The 23,138-nt window shown below is 36.7% G+C and overlaps 1 protein-coding gene across 2 annotated transcripts; it reads left to right on the top strand.

The window, feature by feature from the left end:
- Positions 1–1,598: 1,598 nt before the first annotated feature.
- Positions 1,599–22,605, top strand: ILA (putative protein kinase regulator ILITHYIA). 2 transcript variants are annotated; one of them, XM_068486081.2, is made up of 59 exons: positions 1,599–1,838; positions 2,649–3,025; positions 3,119–3,256; positions 3,380–3,761; positions 4,231–4,377; positions 4,592–4,776; positions 4,879–5,005; positions 5,114–5,187; positions 5,271–5,347; positions 5,436–5,472; positions 5,555–5,721; positions 6,034–6,217; positions 6,809–6,886; positions 7,725–7,844; positions 7,945–8,004; positions 8,909–9,034; positions 9,130–9,220; positions 9,314–9,483; positions 10,178–10,480; positions 10,565–10,681; positions 10,779–10,880; positions 10,958–11,107; positions 11,317–11,481; positions 11,571–11,747; positions 11,877–11,999; positions 12,156–12,236; positions 12,352–12,468; positions 12,631–12,803; positions 13,228–13,305; positions 13,400–13,547; positions 13,661–13,783; positions 13,873–13,929; positions 14,010–14,120; positions 14,207–14,398; positions 14,475–14,648; positions 15,490–15,600; positions 15,698–15,767; positions 15,871–15,949; positions 16,458–16,560; positions 16,675–16,845; positions 16,937–17,173; positions 17,405–17,511; positions 17,613–17,664; positions 17,742–17,848; positions 17,937–17,996; positions 18,108–18,222; positions 18,392–18,502; positions 18,595–18,732; positions 18,809–18,931; positions 19,062–19,133; positions 19,538–19,650; positions 20,252–20,410; positions 20,675–20,771; positions 20,886–21,068; positions 21,219–21,413; positions 21,501–21,680; positions 21,760–21,892; positions 21,994–22,072; positions 22,224–22,605. In XM_068486081.2, exons 1-59 carry the CDS (start codon positions 1,724–1,726, stop codon positions 22,261–22,263), a joined length of 7,881 nt encoding a protein of 2,626 aa, XP_068342182.2. In that variant the 5' UTR covers positions 1,599–1,723; the 3' UTR covers positions 22,264–22,605. The 2 variants fall into 2 exon arrangements, with proteins under 2 accessions (XP_068342182.2, XP_068342183.2); XM_068486082.2 differs by lacking the exons at positions 12,156–12,236; positions 12,352–12,468.
- Positions 22,606–23,138: the final 533 nt, after the last annotated feature.

Below are 23,138 nucleotides of genomic sequence, written 5' to 3' on the forward strand. Positions count from 1 at the left end.
GACTTTTTAGTGTAAAAATGTGATTTTTCGTTAAAGTGAACAATACCGATAACTTTTTGTTAAAATTCCAAAAAATATAAGCAATTTTTTAAAATATATCTAGCATAAGTGATATAAAATAACAAAAAGTAAATAGTTGTGACAAAAAAAATAAAAATCTAACTGTTGTAAAAATCAACTATAACGACTAAAAGCAGTTTTAAACAAAGTTAATGTATTTACATTAGCCCGATGACATATGTTGGAAGTTGTAACTTTTCAAACTCCACAGCTCAAAGCAGAGTCATGGAGAGACTTCGAGCAACTTGACCTTTCAGCTTTGGATTCACAGCCGACACCAGACAGCCAATAGCTATTTGAAATGTGAATTCTAAATCATGATGACAAGATGAGAAGCAGCTAATACATGAGTTGGTCACCACTAACGGAAAACGTTAGGAAGATTACGTTTTGAGAGATCACATGGTAACATCTTTCTAACAAAGTGAGACCTACTCGTATTGGTTGTCTGTATATCTATTAAAGAGATGGTACAACAGAGATGATATTCTAAAATATGGTCTTCCTAATGTTGTTCTTATGTAAATTCATTTCGATATGCCATGTTAGCAAAATATCCTTCTAGTAAATAAGTTGAAGTTGAATGTTTTCGAAGAATTTATTGCAGATACTTTCACTGCCTTCAAGCTTTAAATTTATTTAAAATATTGCCACCAAACTTCAATTGATTTAGGATTTTGTCACAGTTTTTAAACTTCAAATTACTTACGATAGTGCAATTGTTCATTGTTTGTATCCTTCAAAAATATAACAAGACAAATGTTTGGAATTCTATTGTCTAATCATTTTAAAATGCTCTTGTTGGAGGGTGTCATAATTTATTCGATATAACGATAACATACGTGCTATAACAACAACAAACTCAATATAACAGTCGCAACAAAACCTATAACAACTTTGTTAATGATATAACAAAACAAGTTTGATACAACAATAAGCAAATATACAAATCTTATAACATTATATAACAGTAAAAACGAAAACCCAAATATAGAGAAAAAAAAAGGTTTCGGAAACTATGAAATGATAGAGGCTTGCAAATTGTTGCAATGTCCTTTATAGATAAAATTTTGCCTCTACTTAAATGCTTATAGTTTTTTAGATGTTGTCCACCAAGAATGAGGATCCTCTCCGTATCCTCTTTGTGAGGATCCTATGAATCATCAAATCGTGTCTGTTCATCATACATCGTACGACCATAAATTATTTTAAATTAAATATGAATAGTACCTGACAAAAACTGACCATACGATATACAATAAACAAACACAATTTGAGAATCCTCGTAATCCTCAACAAAGAGGATCCGGAGAGGATCCTCCTGGGTCCCCAGGATTACTCTACCAATCCAAGTTTCTAGCACCAAAAACTTGAATCTGACAAACGTACTAGTATCTCTATCAGGCTAGCTCTGCCCAAGAGCCCCATTCCCTCCAAAGCCCAAACCTCCAAAAGCCCATTAACCTCTCTCATTCCCTCCGACAGTGACGACGATCGCAGGCACACAGTAGCGAGAATATAAGCATCCCATAGGCTGCTATTATCAGCTGTTGCACTCTCTCATCACACGCCTCTAAAACCCTAACGCCAACTGTGGCAACAAAACCGCTGAACCCGCATTCACCACCGGATCCTCCATTCCGATTTACCCGCCCGTTTTCCGATGGCGAGTCCCACCGAGTCTCTCCTCTCCATCGCCGGGTCGGTCTCCACCAACTCCACCAAGAAACGGGTTCGGATCTTCCGTGATGAAATTCCCGCCGTCCTCAGCAACTCCGGTTAGTGATAAGTTTGGTCCCCGATTGCAATTTTACTGCAACTCCAGTTGGGTTTCTGAAATTTTTTAACTTCGCGCCAACGTCCCAGCATGCATACATTAAATTCATGAAATTTGTGTGTGTATATATATATAATGTGTGGATATATTGAAGGAAAATGGAACATTAAAACAATAAAGTCTAACATATTACGTATTACTTTAGTATGTAAAATTTTGTAGTAAATTCGATTTTGATGAACTGTTGAAGCTAATGTAATGTTGTTAATTATCGGTATAAAGAGTACATTTGTTCGGCAATGGCTTTGCTTGCACCTTTTTGTGTTGTTAAATTTGTTTCTTGATGAAATTTACGTGTTTTTCCGCGATTGTGTCTTTGTTTTACAGAGTTAGCTTAGAAACAGATGCGGAAAACTAGCAAAGCTGTTGAATTTCTTAGAAAAATGAGGACGTTATAATGTATTAGGTGGTTATTTCATTTTGAATAACGAAGCGGAAGAAGGTTTAAGTATTAACATTAGTTTACAGAAATGCTAAATGGAACTAAAGTGTTATTCTTTATGTCAATTGTGGTTTTGAAAAATTAAACTTTTATTTGCTTTTCCTCCCATCTTTTCTTTTACTGATCTCTTGTGTGACTAGTTATGCACATAATGTTTAACAATACTGGGCGGTGCGCACCTAGAGAATATGGTACTGCGATTAGAGTGGGCTTTCTGAGTTTAATGCATAATCCTTTGGGGTTTTGTTATGAGCTGATCATCCAAGCACATTCTATTTCTAAAGTTACTTGCCATTTGAAATTCTGCAGAAATTGGTACTGAGTCTGTACTGCCGTTGATAGATATAATCTTTCAAACATTGTACATTTACGATGATCGTGGGTCAAGGAAAGCTGTTGATGACATCATTACAAAAGGTTTACAAGAGGTTTCCTTTATGAAAAGTTTCGCGGCAGCCCTTGTTCAGGTCATGGAAAAACAAGCGAAGCTGCAATCACATGTTGGCTGTGATAGACTTCTCCAGTGGTCATGCCTTCTATTGAGTAAGAGTAAGTTTGCCACAGTCTCAAAGAATGCATTGTGTAGAGTTGCCATAGTGCAGGCATTGTTACTCAATCTTGTCATGCAAAGATCTTGCCGTGAGCGAAGGGCTTGCAAGAAGACATTTTGTCACTTATTTTCTCAGGTTTAGCCGGATGAACCTTCTCTTTAAGAATAAGTGTCCTTTCCATAAATTTACATTATTATTTGCTCAATTTTTGTTTGGTTTCCTGTTCAGTCACCGGACATCTACAAAATGTATATAGAGGAACTCAAGGATGCCCGTATCCCATACAAAGATGGTTCTGAATTGATTTGGTTGTTATTAGAGTACTCAAGTACCTCAAGCAAATCATCTTTGTTTGAACAATGCAAGGTGAGGGATTTGTTATTTCATGATCATGTACTGGAGGGGCTAACCCCATTTGTATTTATCTTTAAGATCATATTATGTGGCTTTATGTGCCAAAGATTTTAACTCATCCTTTGCTTTTTACAGCCAACGTTTTTGGATATATATCTCAAGGCAATATTAAATGCAAGAGAAAAGCCAGCAAAGGGCCTTAGTGAAGCTTTTCATCCACTTTTTAAACATATGTTGCACGAAGATTTTCAAAATATCGTGCTTCCATCTGCTGTTAAAATGCTGAAACGCAACCCTGAGATTGTATTGGAGTCGGTTGGGATTCTGTTGAAATCAGTCAACCTTGATTTAAGCAAGTATGCTGTCGAAATTCTTTTAGTGATATTGCCACAGGCTCGGCTTGCGGATGAAGGCAGAAGGGTTGTGGCACTGGCAGTTATACGATGTTTGAGCCAAAAGTCAAGTAATCCAGATACTTTAGAAGCAATGTTCAATGCTGTCAAATCTGTAATTGGAGGTTGGTTCCTGATTATTTTATTACTTTGGAAGTTTTTGAAATGAATGGAACAGAGAGAAAGTAGTAATAAAGAAGGGATGGATTGAGAAAGAAATTATTAACTGAAGGGAACATCATCTCGTTGTTAATGAATTTATCATTGTATCATTTTAGCTTCTTCTTTTTCTTCTGTAGGTGTATGGGTAAGGAAGGATTATTATTATTTTTTAATTTGGTGGAAGTTTCTTTCACTTCTCTCTTTTCTCTCTCACTAATTAGGACAAAGAGTGGGGTTAGGAGGTAATTCCGTATCTGCCTACAATCAGTCAGATTAATTTCTAATTAGGGAAAAGCCAAGTCCCCGCTATTTTTCCTTTACATTTCCTCATTAGAGCACACTGTTAAGTGACTTCAAATATTCTTCATTATGGTTAAGTTGGTTTTTAAAGTCTACTTGTGTTATCTTTAATTCACATTTCCATTTAAACAGGCTCAGAGGGAAGACTTACACTTCCATATCAGAGAATTGGCATGATCAATGCAGTGCAAGAACTGTGTAATGCTCCAGATGGGAAACACCTTAACAGCCTGTCACAAACCTTATGCAGTTTCCTTCTATCTTGTTATAAGGATGATGGTGAGAAGTGAGCTTGTGGTCTTATATTATTTTGTCTTTAAAACTATTTTCTCCTACTTTTTTTTTCTTAGTATTAAATTTGTTTAGTTTATCCTTTTTGGATTTAGATCTTCACTTCGCTTTTGAATTGAGTATCCTGTTCATTTTTGTTTATGTTTAATCTTTGTGGCCAAAGCTTTGGGTGTTTATTTCTGACCAATGTTCTTATTTCTAGGAAATGAGGAGGTGAAACTTGCAATTTTGACAGCTCTGGGTTCATGGGCAGCAAGATCTGCAGATGCTGTTCAATCAAATTTAGTCTCGTTTTTCTCTTCTGGTATTAAGGAGAAAGAAGCTCTAAGAAGAGGGCATCTTCGTTGTCTACGAGCCATATGCAAAAATACAGATGCTGTTTTCCGGGTTAGCTGGTTGATTAAGTTGTATTTGTCTGTGCTTTGGTTCACTTGATCTTGGCCAAGCTATTTGTTTCATCTTGCTGACATTTTAATTTTCTTACTCTAGATATCATCATTACTGGAACCTCTCATCCAACTTGTCAAAACTGGTTTTACCAAAGTGGCTCAGCGTTTGGATGGTATATATGCCTTACTATTAGTTGGGAAAATTGCTGCTGTTGACATCAAAGCAGGTATGGTTATTTTTTTGTCATTTACCAATTATTAAATTTATCTTTTATACATTCCAACATGATGCCTGTTCCGTCTCTTTTCCCTTACTTTTCTCTGTTTACCCTCAGAGGAGATTGTTGTGAAGGACAAGATCTGGTCTTTGATATCTCAAAATGAGCCTTCACTTGTACCAGTATCCATGGTAGTTATTCAAAGGCTCATTGGTTTTTAGAAACTATCTTTTTTATTTTCATTTCCTGATATAGGGTATGTTTTGCGCAACAGGCTTCAAAATTGTCGACTGAGGATTGCATGGCATGTGTTGATCTTCTTGAAATTATGCTGGTGGAACATCTGCGGAGGTTATTATTAATTCACATTCTCATTAGTTTCCTATGTTGAAAATTTGTTATGATCTTTATTTGGCACTTTTTTTCCTTCAACTTTCAGGGTACGAGACTGCTTTTCAGTCGGATTACTTTCACAGGTAAATAATCAAGAGCAACACTACTTTGGTTTCTTTGTAAAGAATTTTGTTTTGTTATTGAGTAATTATCGGTCTGTTGCAGTTAATAATCTTTTTCATATGCCACCCATGCTGGGAAGTTCGAAGAATGACTTATGACACAACCAGAAGGATAGTTTCTGCTGCTCCGCAATTGACTGAACCTCTTTTAGTTGAATTCACGAATTTCATGTCTGTAGTTGCAGAGAAACTTCATATTTCAAAGTCAAGGTACAGCTCTTTTTTTATATACACCACTTTTCCCTTCTAATTCTTCCCATTGGTGCCCGTGCTGGTAGAATAAGCTTCTTGAACGTTAACCATCATTGTTAGGTTCAATTTGTTCTTCTTATGGTTCTGTAGCTTTAGTTGGTGTTGTTAGTTCTTCCCTTCAATCGTATTTAAATATACTAATAAGGACAATTCAAGTGTTCATAGTGGTTTGAGTGTATTGGCTTGTACATTTAAGTACCCATCTCTGAATATAGTTTCTCATATCCTCTCTGATGTGGTCCCTGGGATATAATTTTCAATGTATTGTAGTGAAACAGATAATTCATTGGACACTCAAGTACCATTCCTTCCGTCGGTTGAGGTTTCAGTAAAGGCTTTAATTGTCATATCATCAGTAGCTCTCCCTGCAGCTCCAAGTGCAGTGACACGAGTTTTGTTCTGCGCTCATCATCCATATTTGGTCGGAACTGCAAAGAGAGATGCAGTTTGGAAGGTAAATCTTTCTGTTGATCTTTTGTTATTTTGAAAAAAAAATGTTTTTCATTATGTTGCTTGGTTTTGCAGATTTTTCTGTTTCTCGTTTCTAATCTGAATGCAGGGCTATCTCGTATAATATATTCTTGACCCAATAATTAGACAATTGTTTCTTCTTCTTCTTTTTTTTTTTCAAAAATAAAAAACCTTAAAATAAAAAGACAGTAACAAATTTAAGAAGGAAGTAGGTCTTGGATGTTGAGGTACATGTCAACCAACATTCCTGCTGAAAACATGACCATTAAGAAATCCAAGTACTTGAAGATTACTTCTCTTCCATTCCATGCAAGTCTCATAAAATTCTTGAAACTCATTTGGGAACTGCTTTCATTAAGTTTTTGCCTATTGACAATAAGTCATGACAGTTAAGAGTTAGGTTTCCTTTCCCTCTTGACAGTTAGGTTTCCTTTTCCTCTTTTACTGGTAAAAGATATCTGTTCATACTTCATAGAGTTGCGTGCCTTCCTATGCTAATTTTCATCTATTGTGGCATAGTGAAATTAGAATAGCATTTTTGAGCTGATTGGTTTGGTTCTATTGCTGTCTTCAGAGGCTACAAAAATGTATGCATGCATGTGGTTTTGACATCATTAGCAACATTTTGGCTGATGTGGATAATTTGTTCAAGGTAAACCAACTAGTTCTTTTGGAGTTTTTTTTTTGTCTATTTTAATTGATGGATTTAATCTTTGTTCATTAGGAATCATGAGATAGAAATTTTTTTTTTACTTAAATACATCCTGTATTGTTGAATGTTGATCTATGAGTCGAACTACCTGATAAAAACTCCATACAAACTGCAGTCAAGTAGAATGTGTTCCAAAGACGCATGAACTTAAACTATTTGCTAAAATGTAATATTGTTTGTTGATACGTGGTAATACTGTAATACCTTCTGTTTAACATGTACAGAGGTCAGTAGACTGCTAGAGTACTTTTACCTTTCATAGGATGGATGTGAGGTTGCCAACCATTATAAGTCTTAAGAACCATATATATGTATATACAATTATACATAAAACATGCTTTTAAATTTACAATTGTCTGTAAATTGAAATGGTTTGGGATTTTGATATGGTCTTGAGCCAACCTGTAAGTGTGTCGTCCTGTATGCGGTCCATTGTCTGCCTTCCTTTACTCCCAAAAGTTGGTTTCTTCCTTTCATACTAAACTACATAACCCTAAAACTGTGACACACTACACCAAGCAAACTAAATGAGACTTAACAAAATGAGACTAACAAAATGAGGCTAGTTGAGGGTGTGTTTAGCCTAAATAAGACTGTCATCCAAGAACTTGTAGAAGTCTGTTTTGTAAAATGTTGTGTTAGATTTTTCTGAAGTATCCTTAGTCTTGTTTAGGTCATTGGCTAATTATGGATAGATGTTTTATTGATTCACAACATCATGAGGTTGTATTTTTGCACTGAAGCTTGTGACTAAACCCTTAGTGGCTATCATCTGCAGGGCCTACTGGTGCCGATGTTGTTGTCCAGCACCAATCCATTTGAACAGCGAGCAGCAGTTTCGTCGTTATCCAGTTTGATGTCCATTGCACCTGGAGAAACCTATGCGGAGTTCGAAAAGGTCAATTGCTTATATATGTCTCCGCTTTGATGGATGTTTATGTGTTTAGTCACCAAGATCATGTTAATGAATGCTTACTTGAACTCATTCTCTTTGGCAGCACCTGAAAAATCTTCCATATCGTTTTTCACATGACACACTTTCAGAAAATGATATTCGGGTAAGTTCTTCAGCCATTTATCTTGATATTCCAGCAGTTATATAATTCTTGTTGTGCATTGGGTTCAGTAAGTTGTTTATTTATTTAATAAGAAACATAATCCGTTTTGAAAATTTAGATGGTTTCATGTGTTTTGTATTGTAATTCTTGTTTATTCAATTTCAATGCTTGATGAGTAAATTATACAGCTTTTTTCTTCTTCTTACGACTAGGAGAGATCTTCTTATGAGTTGGGCTCTGTCCATCCACACGTGAGTGTGCATATTGAAAATATAAAAGTTCCACTTTAGTCATGGTATGACTCGCGTCAATTCACCCGTACCGAATTTCATCCTTCAATTTTTTTTGGGTCAGATACCTAAACTCAGATATTGTTTTAACTTACCAATGGGATTCACCAAGTTTTAACTGTTAAGCCACAAAACCACTCCTCTATTCCCTTCCTAGTATTATGTCGTGATCATTGAAGCTAAACTAACTTGACTAGTGAAAATGAATCAAACAACACTAGTGGAACCTTTATTTTTTTGGAGCCTTCATGTTCTCATCTGTTCTAGATATCTTGTTTGTTGTAGATGTTTGCAAAGATAGGGTTGTACTATTTGTATTTGTATTTGCTATTAGGTTTTGTTTTGCATAATATGGTGGGCAATTATGCAGATATTGGTTTTTGGTAAAATGTCAGTAACTTAGTTATTGATCTTGCCTGATAACTGTGCTCCGTTTTATGGTCTCCTTGTTAAGAGTTTTTTTTGGTTTCTTATTCTCCATCTTCTTTTAAGTTAGTACTTTCACCAACTTTTATACACATTTACTGTGTTACGCTTTGTAATTTATTAAAACTTTGTCAATTTACTTTGTTTTGTAGTTTATTTCAAATTTGTTTCCACTTGTAATGTTTCAGATTTTTCATACCCCTGAAGGCTTGCTTTCCAGTGAGCAAGGTGTCTACATTGCGGAGTCTGTTGCTGCTAAGAACATGAAACAAGCAAAGGGTCGTTTTCGGATGTATGAGGACCTAGATGACACGGTACCAAACAGTTTCTTTTATTTATTCATTTAGGTTTCCTTTTTTTCGAAAGTAATTCTTAATTCTTATGGTGTCACATTTGTATTTATTGACAGGACCATGGTGGTTCTAATCATGCTGCGAAAGTTGAGCAAACCAATAGTTCTGTGGGTAAAAGGGAAACTGGGAAGTCTGCAAAGAAACCTGGTGAATTATTGTTGCATCTGTTTTTTCACTGGAAATTTTCTGTTTTTACTCTATTTATTTATTCAGTAGCATTACAATATTTTTATTTGCCAGATAAAGGAAAGACTGCAAAGGAGGAAGCACGTGAGGTGCAACTTAGGGAGGAGGCATCCATACGCGAGAAGGTCCGAGATATACAGAAAAATTTGTCTTCCATACTTACAGCTCTTGGGGAAATGGCAATTGCTAATCCTATTTTCGCACACAGTCAACTTCCTTCCTTGGTATGCTTCTAAGAGCCAGAATATTTTAAATCTCTGTTAGTTTTTAAGTAGTTCATTGAAATATTTGGTCTGAGTATTTTTTTCTTTTCATTTCTGGGTTGTCCTCTTCCACTTTTTAGAGGTAGAATTTGTTGATTCTGCTATTTTCAAATCTTTTAATTCACAAACAAAAACTTTTGATCATATTTTTTCACCAATGAGGTTTAGACACTGTATACTGTTAAATGTTCCTAAACTTGCTTAAATTTGTATCACTAGTCACTCGGTTGCTGTGATTTATTTTTCAGTGACATTCAAAAGCAAGTTTGCTGTCAATGTTACTACTTGCATTATGTATAGTTTCTGTATGTCATAATGAATGGGAGAAGTTATATACAATACTCATGTTTTTGAGTTATAGTTAGTCATAGGGGAAAAGTCCTTTTGTTACTATTTTTAAAGAATATAATTGGGCTTGCTGATTTGCCTCCATCTCAGTGGTGTATGATCTTTGGCCTTCCTCAATATTGTCAAAATGAAACATTTTATAAAATCAGGAATTTGATGATTTATTTCTGCCTCCGTCTCTTTTTCTATTGCCTATATCCCTTTATTTCATTTGCCATTTGTTATGAACTTTGTCAACATATTTCAGACCAAAATTTGTTTGTAATATAGTGTGTTAATAGGTTTTTGACCTTTTATCTAATATCAGGTTAACTATGTTGATCCATTGCTAAGGTCACCTATAGTCAGTGACGTGGCATATGAAACTGTGGTGAAACTCTCTAGATGCACTGCTCCACCTCTTTGTAATTGGGCCCTTGACATTGCTACAGCTTTGCGCTTAGTTGTGACTGAAGAAGTTCGTCTTGTATTGGACATGATTCCATCAGTTGGTGAAGGGGAAGCCAATGAAAGACCATCTTTGAGTCTATTTGAGCGAATAATTAATGGCCTTTCTGTATCTTGCAAAACGGGACCTCTTCCTGTAGATTCTTTTACCTTTGTGTTCCCTGTAAGTTTTCCTGCTTTCCTATTTAACTGATTCAACTGTGCTGTGCTTCTCTCTGGCTTATCCCTTTTGATGTTTATGTATCAGATAATGGAGCGAATTCTGTTATGCTCTAAGAAGACAGGACTTCACAATGATGTTCTTCAGATTCTGTATCTGCACATGGACCCCTTGTTACCTCTTCCAAGGCTTCGAATGATTTCAGTTACTGAATTCTCCTTCAGCACAAATTTTCCTTTTCCAATATTTCCATAGTATCCTTATTTGTTGTTTTTCTCGAACTGGCTTCTTCTTTTTGCAGGTTCTTTATCATGTACTTGGTGTTGTTCCAGCTTATCAAGCCTCTGTTGGACCTGCGTTGAACGAGTTGTGTTTGGGCGTGCAACCAGATGAAGTGGCAGCAGTATGTTATTTCTATGTTTTAATTTTTTTCTTTTTTGTGCGTTGATGATACTCATCCTTAATTATGCATCTCTTCAGGCTCTGTACGGTGTTTATGCGAAAGATGTTCATGTTAGAATGGCCTGCCTTAGTGCTGTCAAATGTATTCCAGCTGTTACCAGTCGGTCTCTTCCTCAGAATGTTGAAGTCGCTACAGGCATTTGGATTGCCTTACATGACCCAGAAAAGGTTTGGTGTACCAATTATTTTTCTGAAGTGTAGTGTGTATACTTTGACTAATGGATAAGGGTCCCATCTTATGGTTTAAGATGGAGATTTATCTGTATTTTAGACTTAGTTTACAGTTACAAACTTTTGTCCGTTGCTAATGTAATATATTCTGTTGCCATGCAAATATGTTTCTAGTCTCATGTGTTTTCTTTATGCTTTTGTTTCAGTCCGTTGCAGAAGCAGCAGAGGATTTATGGGATCGGTATGGGCATGACTTTGGGACAGACTATTCAGGCCTTTTCAAAGCACTTTCGCATATCAATTATAATGTCCGTTTTGCTGCTGCTGAGGCATTAGCTGCTGCTTTGGATGAATGTCCCGATTCTATACAGGTTTGTCTGACTTTTAACTATCAAACCTGCATTGACCTTGTTATACCCGTCTCACAAGTAGTAATGTTACAATAATTACTGTTATGCAGGAGTCTCTTTCTACTTTATTTTCTCTGTATATCCGTGATGCTGGTTTGACTGAGGAGAATGTTGATGCTGGTTGGCTGGGTCGACAAGGTGTAGCCTTGGCATTACATTCTTCTGCTGATGTACTCAGAACAAAAGACCTTCCTGTTGTTATGACATTTCTTATTTCAAGAGCACTGGTAAGATTTACATCCCCTTTGTTTCGAAAGCATGAAGTGTGCATTCAATTGGAAAGAGATATTGTATAGTCCTTGTCAGAAAGGAGAAGTGTTAACTTAACCACTTTGTCAATGTTTCTCAATATGCAGGCTGATCCTAATGCCGATGTTAGGGGAAGAATGATCAATGCTGGTATTATGATTATTGATAAGCATGGCAGGGATAATGTTTCCTTGCTATTTCCCATCTTTGAGAACTACTTGAACAAAAAGGTTTTTCTCCCTTCATAACTAGTGATGGTTGGAAAATTATTGGAGCTTTTAATTCAGGTCATGTCTGTTTTTGTGTTAAACGGCTGGAACTGTTGTTTCCATGCCAAGCTACTGCATGAACCTCATAATTTATCTGACATAACAATTTAACTTTAGGCATCAGATGAAGAGAAATATGATTTGGTACGTGAGGGGGTTGTTATTTTCACTGGAGCGTTGGCAAAACATTTGGCAAAGGTGCTGTTATTACTGTTTGCTTTTTAAATTTCATCTCCTCCCTTCCTTTTTCTTTAGTGAGATAGCAATAGCTTTGTGGAATTCAAGTTTAGCGTTTGTCTGTACTCTGGAACAGGATGATCCAAAAGTTCATGTTGTTGTCGAGAAGTTGTTGGATGTGCTAAACACTCCATCAGAAGCTGTTCAACGGGCTGTATCTGCATGCTTGTCTCCACTAATGCAATCAAAGCAAGTATGACACGTCACAAGTCTCAAGTGTAGCTACAATAGTTTTCCTCTTTGATCAAGTTTTGTTTTTTCCCATCAAGAAATTGTCTTGATGACATTGTTTATGTTGATAGATACAATATTGACGTTAAGAGGAAAGCTAATCCTATTCTTTTCTCTGTACAAGGATGATGGACCAGCTCTTGTCTCGAGGCTTTTGGATAAACTGATGAAGAGTGACAAATATGGGGAACGCCGTGGAGCTGCTTTCGGGCTTGCTGGAGTGGTCAAGGGATTTGGTATTTCTTGCTTGAAGAAATATGGGATTGTAGCTCAACTACAAGAAGGACTTGTAGATAGGTTGGATTTCTAACCCGGTTTAAGAAGTTGACCGGAATTTCTGTATATGTTGTTGGCAATTATATTTTGTGAGATTTATTATGTTTCTAAACACAAGAATTCCAGAAAATACAGGTCAGGACTGATTAGTCATGAATGATTGATCATTGTGTTGTTGGACTACACTTAAGCTAGTATATTCTGTGGGGACAAATAATTGTTGATTCTGAGGTTGTGGAGTTTTCTTTCCTCTTCTCATTGGTTATGAATCTTATGAATCCTATGTTGCAACTTCTAGAGTAGAAGGGTCTTGCGACTCGAGTAATTTATTGTTGCAAGATCACTTGATCACTCAACGCTTCTGTTTCTTATGCATTTTATTGTTGCTATTTTATTCCATTTTGGGGATGCAGCTATTCATTTTTGTATTTCCTTTCCATTCCAGGAATTCAGCAAAATGTCGTGAAGGTGCTTTACTCGGATTTGAGTGTCTCTGTGAATCACTCGGAAGACTATTTGAGCCGTAAGTGATCGGTTATGTACACAGAAATTCTCTATATGGACTTAATTTTCACCTGAACTCTCACTCTAACTGTCCTATCATCTTTTTGATGCAGGTATGTAATTAAAATGTTGCCACTACTGTTGGTTTCATTCTCTGATCAAGTTGTTGCAGTTCGTGAAGGTGCCGAGTGTGCGGCTCGTGCAATGATGTCTCAACTTAGTGCTCAAGGAGTTAAACTGGTTCTTCCATCTCTTTTGAAGGTAGTTAACTTATACCTTACCCATTTATTTATAAACTTGTTTGGAAGTTCCTTAATCATCAAGTTTGTCATTTTAGTCTCTGACAATGATGTATAAATACATTATTTTGATAGGGTCTAGAAGATAAAGCTTGGCGAACAAAGCAAAGTAGTGTCCAACTGCTTGGTGCTATGGCCTATTGTGCTCCTCAACAACTGTCTCAATGTCTCCCTAAGATTGTTCCAAAATTGACTGAGGTTTGTCTTTACAAGGAGTCTTGGACATGAGTTTATGTAGCACTTTTAAAATATGCATATTGTTGTCTTATGCTTTTTTGCACTTGCAGGTTTTAACAGATACACATCCTAAAGTCCAGTCAGCGGGACAAACGGCACTTCAACAGGTTTTTTAAACATTGCAATGAGTTACCTATTTATATCTTATAATCATTGTTAATATTTTTTGTTTTTGTTCTATTCCTAGGTTGGGAGTGTAATAAAGAATCCTGAAATAGCTTCCCTTGTTCCTACTCTTCTACTGGGTCTTTCAGATCCAAATGACCATACAAAGTACTCTCTTGATATTCTCTTACAGGTAAGGATTTGAATGGTGGACTCAGCTATTTTATTATAAGTTTGTTTCCCTCATTTATTTATTTGAATGTTTTGGATTCTTTGCAGACCACTTTTATTAATACAATTGATGCTCCCTCACTTGCACTGTTGGTGCCAATAGTACATAGAGGGCTACGGGAAAGGAGTGCTGAAACTAAAAAGAAAGCAGCACAAATAGTTGGCAATATGTGTTCATTAGTTACAGAACCTAAGGATATGATTCCATATATTGGTTTACTTCTTCCTGAAGTGAAAAAGGTACCATTTTTTAAGAGTGGTATGTTTGACTCTTCTATAGAACTGTTTTCTAAGTACTTGTATGCCCCAAAACTAGGTACTTGTGGATCCAATTCCAGAAGTTCGGTCAGTTGCAGCAAGGGCCCTTGGATCCCTTATAAGGGGAATGGGCGAAGATCATTTCCCGGATCTCGTTCCATGGTTGTTTGATACACTTAAATCTGATAATAGTAATGTTGAGCGCTCTGGAGCAGCTCAAGGGTTGAGCGAGGTCAGTTATACTCTTTAAAATGAGAAATTATTTATTTATTTTTTTTGTCTGAGCACTTTAAAACTTCTATTGCATCTCATATTAATTGTTAATTTGTAAATGGAAATTGAATGGCATACTTGAAAAGCTGGGAACATGGTCATATGCATATCTGGTAACTTAAATGTATCTTTTTGTATATTGAAAAAGAGTTTTCTTTTGCATTACTTGGTAACTTAAATATACGTTGATTTCCTTTCACTCCATTCCCACTAAGTTTAGATCAGCTTTCATTGATAATGTTAATAATTACAAGCCAATTATTTATGCTGTGAATAATAATGTCATAACTTTTTAGGCCATTTATTTCATCCATCGTATGCTGGGTGTGATATCCACACACCTCTTGTTACTTCTCCCACACCTCTTAAGTTTCCGGCTGTCAGATTGGATGAATTGAAGAAGATCAACGGACAGAAATTAATGAGGGTGTGTGAGAAGTAAAAATGGGTGTGTGGATAGCACACCCTTTTTTTTTATTGGTTAATTAAATGATTCTCGACCCATTTTACTTTCAAGGTATTTAGTGAAATATCCTTATTGAAACTGAAATTATAAAAACAGGTCAGGGAAAGAGTATATATATACATGTATAAGATGGAAAACATGTAATCCATAAGAGTAATGTAATCCATAAGAGTATATATATACATGTGTAAGATGGAAAACATGTAATCCATAGTGTCAATATGATGGGCATATGACAATGATGTTTCTTTATGCAGACATGTATTTATTCTTTCCCTATATACCTGCTATAATTATTTCCTTGCTTTGCTAAGAGACAGTTGATCCAATCCAGGTATTAGCTGCACTTGGAACTGAGTACTTTGAGCTTGCACTTCCTGATATTATCCGAAACTGTTCTCATCAAAAAGCATCTGTCCGTGATGGATATTTAACATTATTTAAGGTGAAGACAGTATGTTTTAAACATTTTAACCACTACTGCATGTATTTGTTTTACCTGCTCTGATTAATGGTTGCCTTTGTTTGGAAATTGGTTGTAGTATTTACCAAGGTCATTGGGCGTCCAATTCCAGAACTATTTACAGCAGGTGCTGCCTGCTATTTTAGATGGTAAGTACAGTTTGTGGATGGCAGTCTGTAAAATATGGTATCATGTATCACTATAGGACTTTGGTGCACTATTTAAACTTAATGGGAGCTTATACCCTTACAGGTCTTGCTGATGAAAATGAGTCTGTACGTGAGGCAGCTCTAGGTGCAGGGCATATTCTGGTTGAGCATTACGCAACAACGTAAGCACTGCGCTGGTTGATCATTGTGATGTCTCTCGAATGAATTGTTTGTTGGAGCGTCTTGGATATTTGTTCTAGTGTAGAAAATTTATTGAATAACAAGGTAAACGTGGTCCATTGGACCTATATGCTACAAGACGGGAGGTAGCTCTCTCTAGTCCAGTGAACCCCTAATCCTGGTGAAGGTGGGGTTCAATCTTGTGGTTCTTGGACAGTGCCATGGGTTTTACCACTTAAGGCTACTTTGCTCTTTCCGAAATACCAATTTTGTGCTCAACTTAATTATGTATATTTCCAGGTGGAATGTTGTGTGACTTTGAATATCTTACCATTTTGGGAATAATTGGATTATAAGTGGTCGTTCATATTGCATTCTGGGCTGGGCTACTCATACTTGAGTGGGATGTTTCATATTATGGGATGCTAACCAGACATATATAATGTTTTCATAATGGTTTCCATCCGATGGGTTTTCATTTTGTTTTTGCTGTTTTCCTTTTACTTCCAGGTCTTTACCTTTGCTCCTTCCTGTTGTTGAAGATGGTATATTTAACGATAGTTGGCGGATTCGGCAAAGCTCTGTGGAATTATTGGGTGATCTCTTATTTAAGGTAATTAAGTCTTCACGCTGTTTCCCTTTTTTTTTTTTTTTTTTTTTTTTTTTTTTTTTTTTTTGTTGGGAGTTTCTAAGTCTTGGGTTGTTGAGATAATCTCTGCAAATACAGGTTGCTGGAACTTCTGGGAAAGCTTTACTTGAGGGTGGCAGTGATGATGAAGGTGCTAGCACTGAAGCACAGGGTCGGGCTATCATTGAGGTTCTGGGAAGGGAAAAGCGGGATGAAGTGCTTGCTGCATTATATATGGTTCGAACAGATGTCAGCTTATCAGTTCGTCAGGTAGGGAGAGTATTTATTTGGCACAAGTTCAATCTTTTGTTTTATTTTCGGAGCATACTTAACTTCTAAGTCAAAATTTAACTTATTTCAGGCTGCGCTGCATGTGTGGAAAACTATTGTGGCAAATACTCCGAAGACTCTAAAGGAAATAATGCCAGTTTTAATGAATACTCTAATTGCCTCTCTTGCTTCATCGTCCTCTGAAAGGCGGCAGGTTGCTGGGCGATCACTGGGTGAGCTTGTTAGGAAACTTGGTGAAAGAGTACTTCCATGGATCATCCCAATTTTATCCCAAGGATTAAAGGATTCTGATGTTGGCAGAAGACAAGTGAGAGTTCTATTTATTTTGCTTATTATGACACTGCATGTTATTTACTAAGCACTCTCATATTATCATTTGGTCTCGTCGCTAAAAAGTGGTCTGTTTTGGAATTGAGCATGGTTGTCTTTTTGTGGTTGTCTAAAGCACATAAATACTAAAGCATCATTTGGGTTATTGCTCAGCCAGTGCACCACTGATTACTATGCTAATACATTTCTAATGCATTTGTGATATCAGGGAGTATGCATTGGTCTGAGTGAAGTAATGGCAAGTGCTGGCAAAAATCAGTTGTTGAGTTTCATGGATGAACTCATACCGACCATTCGAACTGCTCTTTCGGATAGGTTTTGTTTTCTCCTTTATGAAATTTATGAATTTCCAAACCTTTATCTTGAATTCTTTTTGTTTCCTTCAAAATATGGCCTTACATTTTAATTGTTAACAGCATGCCTGAAGTTCGTGAGGCTGCTGGGTTAGCATTCAACACTCTCTACAAGGTTCGTTGTCTATTTTAATATATTTAATCTTAAGGTGGTCATCTCTGTAAAACGTTATAATATGAGTCACAATGTAGAGTGCTGGAATGCAAGCAATCGATGAAATTGTTCCCACTCTTTTGCATGCTTTGGAGGATGATCAAACTTCTGAAACTGCTCTTGATGGCCTCAAACAAATCTTAAGGTGAAATACCCACATACATTTTATGCCTCTCATTCGCCCTCTCTTACTCCTACTTTTCCTGTGCTAAGTTGCTGCATTTTTGTTTTAGTGTCAGGATTTCTGCTGTTTTGCCCCACATCTTACCCAAGCTGGTCCACCTGCCACTTACGTATGTATTTTTTTTTTTCTCAAAATTGCTGTGTATATTTCTTCATTGATCTTTAATATAATAATGTCCTTGTCGGTGCTTCTTGTTGACTGAAATTTTTGACATATCCAGTGCGTTTAACGCACATGCTCTTGGAGCGGTAGCTGAGGTGGCTGGACCTGGTCTTAACTCTCATCTTGGTACCGTTCTTCCTGCTTTACTTTCTGCAATGAGTGCTGATGAGAAGGTATGCTGTTGCAATTTGCAATCTTCTGGCTTGTTTAAGAACATATTTCTTTTCTGTTTTTTTTTTTTTTTTTTTTTTTTTTTTTTTTTTTTTTTTTTTTTTGCAATCACTGTCTGGATGTTTAAACAATCAGGTTGAATTTGAAACATTGTTCTTTTCAAAATTCTAGGAAGTTCAAAAGTTGGCAAAGGAGGCTGCTGAGACTGTGGTCTTAGTCATAGATGAGGAAGGTGTTGAATCTCTTTTATCTGAGCTTGTTCGAGCTGTCAGTGATAGTCAGGTATTAAGTTGTTTTACTAACAATGTAATTGAATGCTTTGGTCCTGTTTATAACTTTATATCCCCCTCACTCTATTGTATTCATGGTTTCAGGCTTCAATTAGAAGAAGTTCTTCGTATCTTATTGGCTATTTCTTCAAAAGCAGTAAATTATATTTGGTTGATGAAGCTCCAAACGTGATATCTGCCCTGATTGTTTTGCTTAGTGATTCAGATTCAGCTACTGTGGCGGTATGTACTACAAATCTTTCAGGTTCTGTTATTGACTCCAAGTACATAACATTATATGTTACCTTTTGTTCAACAGGCTTCTTGGGAAGCTTTGTCAAGAGTTGTAAGTTCAGTTCCCAAGGAGGTACTTCCTTCTTATATTAAATTAGTACGAGATGCTGTATCTACATCCCGGGATAAGGAGCGTAGAAAGAAGAAGGTGGGCAATAGTTTAGATTGTTAAGTATTGCAGCTGCTTTTGCTCAAAATAACTTCCGTATGTTGTGTATTCTAGATGCTTCCGGTGAATGGCCTATTAACTGGAACATGTTATGTTTGTGACCTTGCAGGGAGGACCAATTCTCATTCCTGGGTTTTGTTTACCAAAAGCACTTCAACCGTTGCTTCCAATATTTATCCAAGTATGCTAGCTATTATTTTCCTGGATGCTCAATTCAAATGAAAGGCAGTATATTTTTCTCTTGTTGTACGTTTGTTCATTCTTTTAGTTAACGACCAATAGTGCATCATTATGGCTAGCGTGTAGTGGTTTGGAAATGCACTCATTCCTATGTTTAAGTTCATAAGAAAAAGAAAGAATCCTTTTAGAAACTGCTTCATGGGTTTTGGTCCCTTGTCTGTTGTTTTATGGACTTCTCTTCTGCTTTGCTTGTCTTGTCTTCTTTTGTTCTAATAAAGTTGTGTATCTATTGTGCCTCAAAAGAAAAAGAAGCTTTTACATCATTATAGCTAGTGTGTTGTCCAATACGCGCTCCCATTGCTTTTTGGGCATTAGATTTTAAACTATAACCTGTTCTGCCTTTAGGGTTTGACAAGTGGATCTGCTGAACTAAGAGAGCAAGCGGCTCTAGGTCTCGGTGAACTTATCGAAGTGACTAGCGAACAGGCACTGAAAGAGTTTGTCATCCCAATTACAGGGTATGTATCATTAAAGAATGGTAGATGAACTTTGTTTCCTAAATTTGATGTCTCATTTTTGACCTCATTGATATCATTGTGAAAGTCATGTTGCCTTTTACTTAAAAACTTGGCATTGGATTGATGTCTTGATTAATGTAATGAATTTGTTTGCGTATTACTCAAGTTTTGTAGAGGCTGTAGTAATGAAACATCCGCTTATATTTATAGTTTTTCTCTTTGTCTAATCATTGGGATCCTCAGTAATCAAACTCATTGTACTTTTTCTTTGTATGAAAGAATACTGAGGAAATAGTCTGTGTGAGGCGAACTCTTGAAAATTTTCATGGTCTTTATGGTATTACAAGCTTCGTATATTGAATTCAGTTCTGTCCAATTAACATTGTTTGGCTTTCATATCCCCCTTCCCTTAGTGTTTATTAGTGTAGATTCATATTGCATGTACTAAAGTAAAACATTCATTGGTTTTCATGACCCAGGCCACTATTGTTCTGTAACTGAACCTGATATATGCTGGATGCTAACTTTACATAAAACCCCAGTTCCTCATGTCTCTGTTTTTCCAAAAATCTGACTGGCTATTATTGGATTGTAATTGCAGGCCTCTTATCCGGATAATAGGTGATCGGTTCCCTTGGCAGGTGAAGAGTGCGATTTTGTCCACCTTGACAATCATGATAAGAAAGGGTGGAATGGCATTGAAACCTTTTCTTCCTCAGCTTCAAACAACATTTGTAAAGTGTCTACAGGATAGCACAAGGTTGGCTTATAGTACAATCTTCTAGTAGTGTTTTGCTAATGTATGCTTTTTGGTTCACGGGTCCTCAATTTGTAGTTATTTTGTCCTTTAAATGGTGCTTGTCTTAGTAGTGATATCCTAATGTCCCTGGTGTGAAAATTGCTATAATCGATTTCAATTCAACCGCTTATGTTTTAAATTTTCATATAATTCCATAGTTGTGGCACTAGTAGTTCAGCTTGTTTCTTCCATATATTCTGCTTATTAGATACTTTTCAAGTGCAGAATCGTTCGTTCAAGTGCTGCCCTTGCACTCGGAAAGCTTAGTGCTCTCAGTACCCGGGTTGACCCTTTAGTTGGAGACCTCCTTTCCAGTTTGCAGGTAATTGTTAGTTAGGATCTTCTTCGTGCACTTAAATTTAATTGTTAGTTAGGATCTTTCATGCACTTAAATTTCAAAACCCGATTGAACAAATCTTTCTCCTTTCACTGTCAGGCTCCGGATAGTGGGGTTCGGGAGGCATGTTTGTCTGCTCTCGAAGGTGTCCTAAAGCATGCTGGAAAAAGTGTGAGCAGTGCTGTTAGAACTCGTCTCTACTCGCACCTGAAGGATTTGATTCATCATGATGATGACCAGGTTCGGATATCTGCTGCAAGCATTTTGGGCATCACATCCCAGGTATGTCGCGGATAATTCTGGATTAGCAATTGCGGATTCTAGAAGTATTTTTCACTTAATCATGAAATTCAAGATTCTGTATCTGCTCTTTTTTTTTTTTATAAATGGTTTTCTTTATTGTTGATCTAACTATTCTCTAATAATTTTCAGTACCTAGAAGATGATCAACTGACGGAGCTGCTTCAGGAACTCTCTGATTTGCCATCATCTCTTAGCTTGTCTGCCAGGCATGGCTCCGTACTCACAATATCATCCATGCTCAGGCACAACCCTTCCACTATTTGTTTGTCTCCAGAGTTTCCGTCTATCTTGGACTGGCTTAAAGACGCCTTGATTGATGAGAAGGTATTTAATCCTCATAGTTGCATATTTTTAAATTTTTTTTAATTAATTTATGCTGTACAAAGTAGTGACATTCTTTTCTTCAAACAGTTCCCCCTGCGTGAAACTTCGACCAAGGCATTTGGGAGACTTCTGATTCACAAGCTCCGAAGTGATCCTTCTAATAAATCACTCCATTCGGAAATAATATCGTCCTTAGTGTCAGCTTTGCGTGATGATTCTAGTGAAGTTAGAAGAAAGGCATTATCTGCTATAAAACGAGGTTCCAAGGTATGTGCTTTGTGCTTTTGGAATTGCATTAAGGAACCGTGCATATAATTAAGGACTTTGTGCACAATTTGTATTACAGGAAAATGCTTCAGTTATTTTGGCTCATATCAATATTATTGGACCGGCTCTTGCTGAATGCTTGAAAGATGGAAGTACTCCCGTGAGACTTGCAGCGGAAAGATGTGCTCTGCATGCTTTCCAATTGTCAAAGGGTACTTTTTTCTTCTCAACGTGTACTGTTTTACTGCTATTGTTACAGTGTTTCTGCAAGAAGATTTCAGCTGTAAGAGCGCTTCGGTTTCACATTTTCCAGGTCCTGAAAATATTCAAGCTGCACAAAAATTCATCACAGGCTTGGATGCCAGAAGAATATCGAAGCTTCCTGAAAATAGGTATATATAGATACAAAAGAAAATAATATACGGTGATGGATTTTACCAGTGCTTGATATATAACAAAAGACATGTTAGTTTACCATTATCGTTTCCCTGCTCTGGTTTTTATCATTGGTTTGAAATGCTTGTTACGTCTGGAAAAATGCAGCGATGATAGTGAAGATGGCGAGGACACGGCAAGTGGCTGAAAAATCGTTTCTTTCCAAAGCCGATGTTTTGTTTTGTTTTCTGCTACTTCAAGAGTGGAGAGGTATAGACAATCCATATGTTTGGGGTGCCTGCAGAAGTTTTCATGGCACCTTTCGATCACAGAACCGCGGATATACTGAGATATCAAAACCATAGAGGCCAATTTACCCAATTTTCGTTTGCTGGGTTGTTACAAGTTCAAAGTAATTGTTAATTGGGTACGATCAAGGATCTTGTATGGAACGAGAGCGATGCGCTTCGGCTTGCCCTTTTTTGTAAGCTACATTTTGTAATTTCATACGTGATCTCTCAACAAATTTTATGCCACTCGTTTTTCATTACCTCATCAACTCCAGCCACTGGAATCGCTCAATTGACCATGGCAAATGTTGGCGATCATGGTTTTATTCTTTTTGCGCCCCTCGATCGGAGAGGGTATGAGTTTGTAGCAGAAGAATTTTTCCGACTACTATTCCTCGCGACGTCGTTGCTATAGTCCCTTTGGTGGAAGTTTAGGGTGAGGACTATACTTAGTCGCAGTTGAGATCTCTATCAAATTATATCCTCCCTTGAATTTATTAATTTGTCGCTAAAAGTAGTCCCGCTGTAGGATATGACAAACGAATCGCAAAATCTGAAAATTTTGTGAGAAAATGTTGAGAGTCAAGGGGGAATAATATTTCGGCTTGCGCTCAGTACTTTGGAATTATGATATTGGTCTCTAAACCAATGGCATGTACGAAGTTACTTTTTGTTTGAAGACATAATTTAGTTCTAGCATCTGGTAGGCTATGGTTGGGTGATGGACTGAGTCACAAGGGATTCAAGCCAAGTGAGAAGAAATACACTGCAAAATGGTAGAAATAAAAGATTA

Source organism: Pyrus communis, chromosome 12 (assembly GCF_041283825.1).
Source record: "Pyrus communis isolate YQ-2024b chromosome 12, ASM4128382v1, whole genome shotgun sequence".
NCBI lineage: Eukaryota > Viridiplantae > Streptophyta > Magnoliopsida > Rosales > Rosaceae > Pyrus > Pyrus communis.

Coding starts and splice junctions, on each gene's coding strand:
- ILA (XM_068486081.2), top strand. CDS start 1,724: ATGGCGAGTCCCACCGAGTCTCTCCTCTCCATCGCCGGGTCGGTCTCC. Junction 3,257..3,379: donor CTTTGTTTGAACAATGCAAG/GTGAGGGATTTG, acceptor TGCTTTTTACAG/CCAACGTTTTTGGATATATA. Junction 21,414..21,500: donor ACGCCTTGATTGATGAGAAG/GTATTTAATCCT, acceptor TTCTTCAAACAG/TTCCCCCTGCGTGAAACTTC.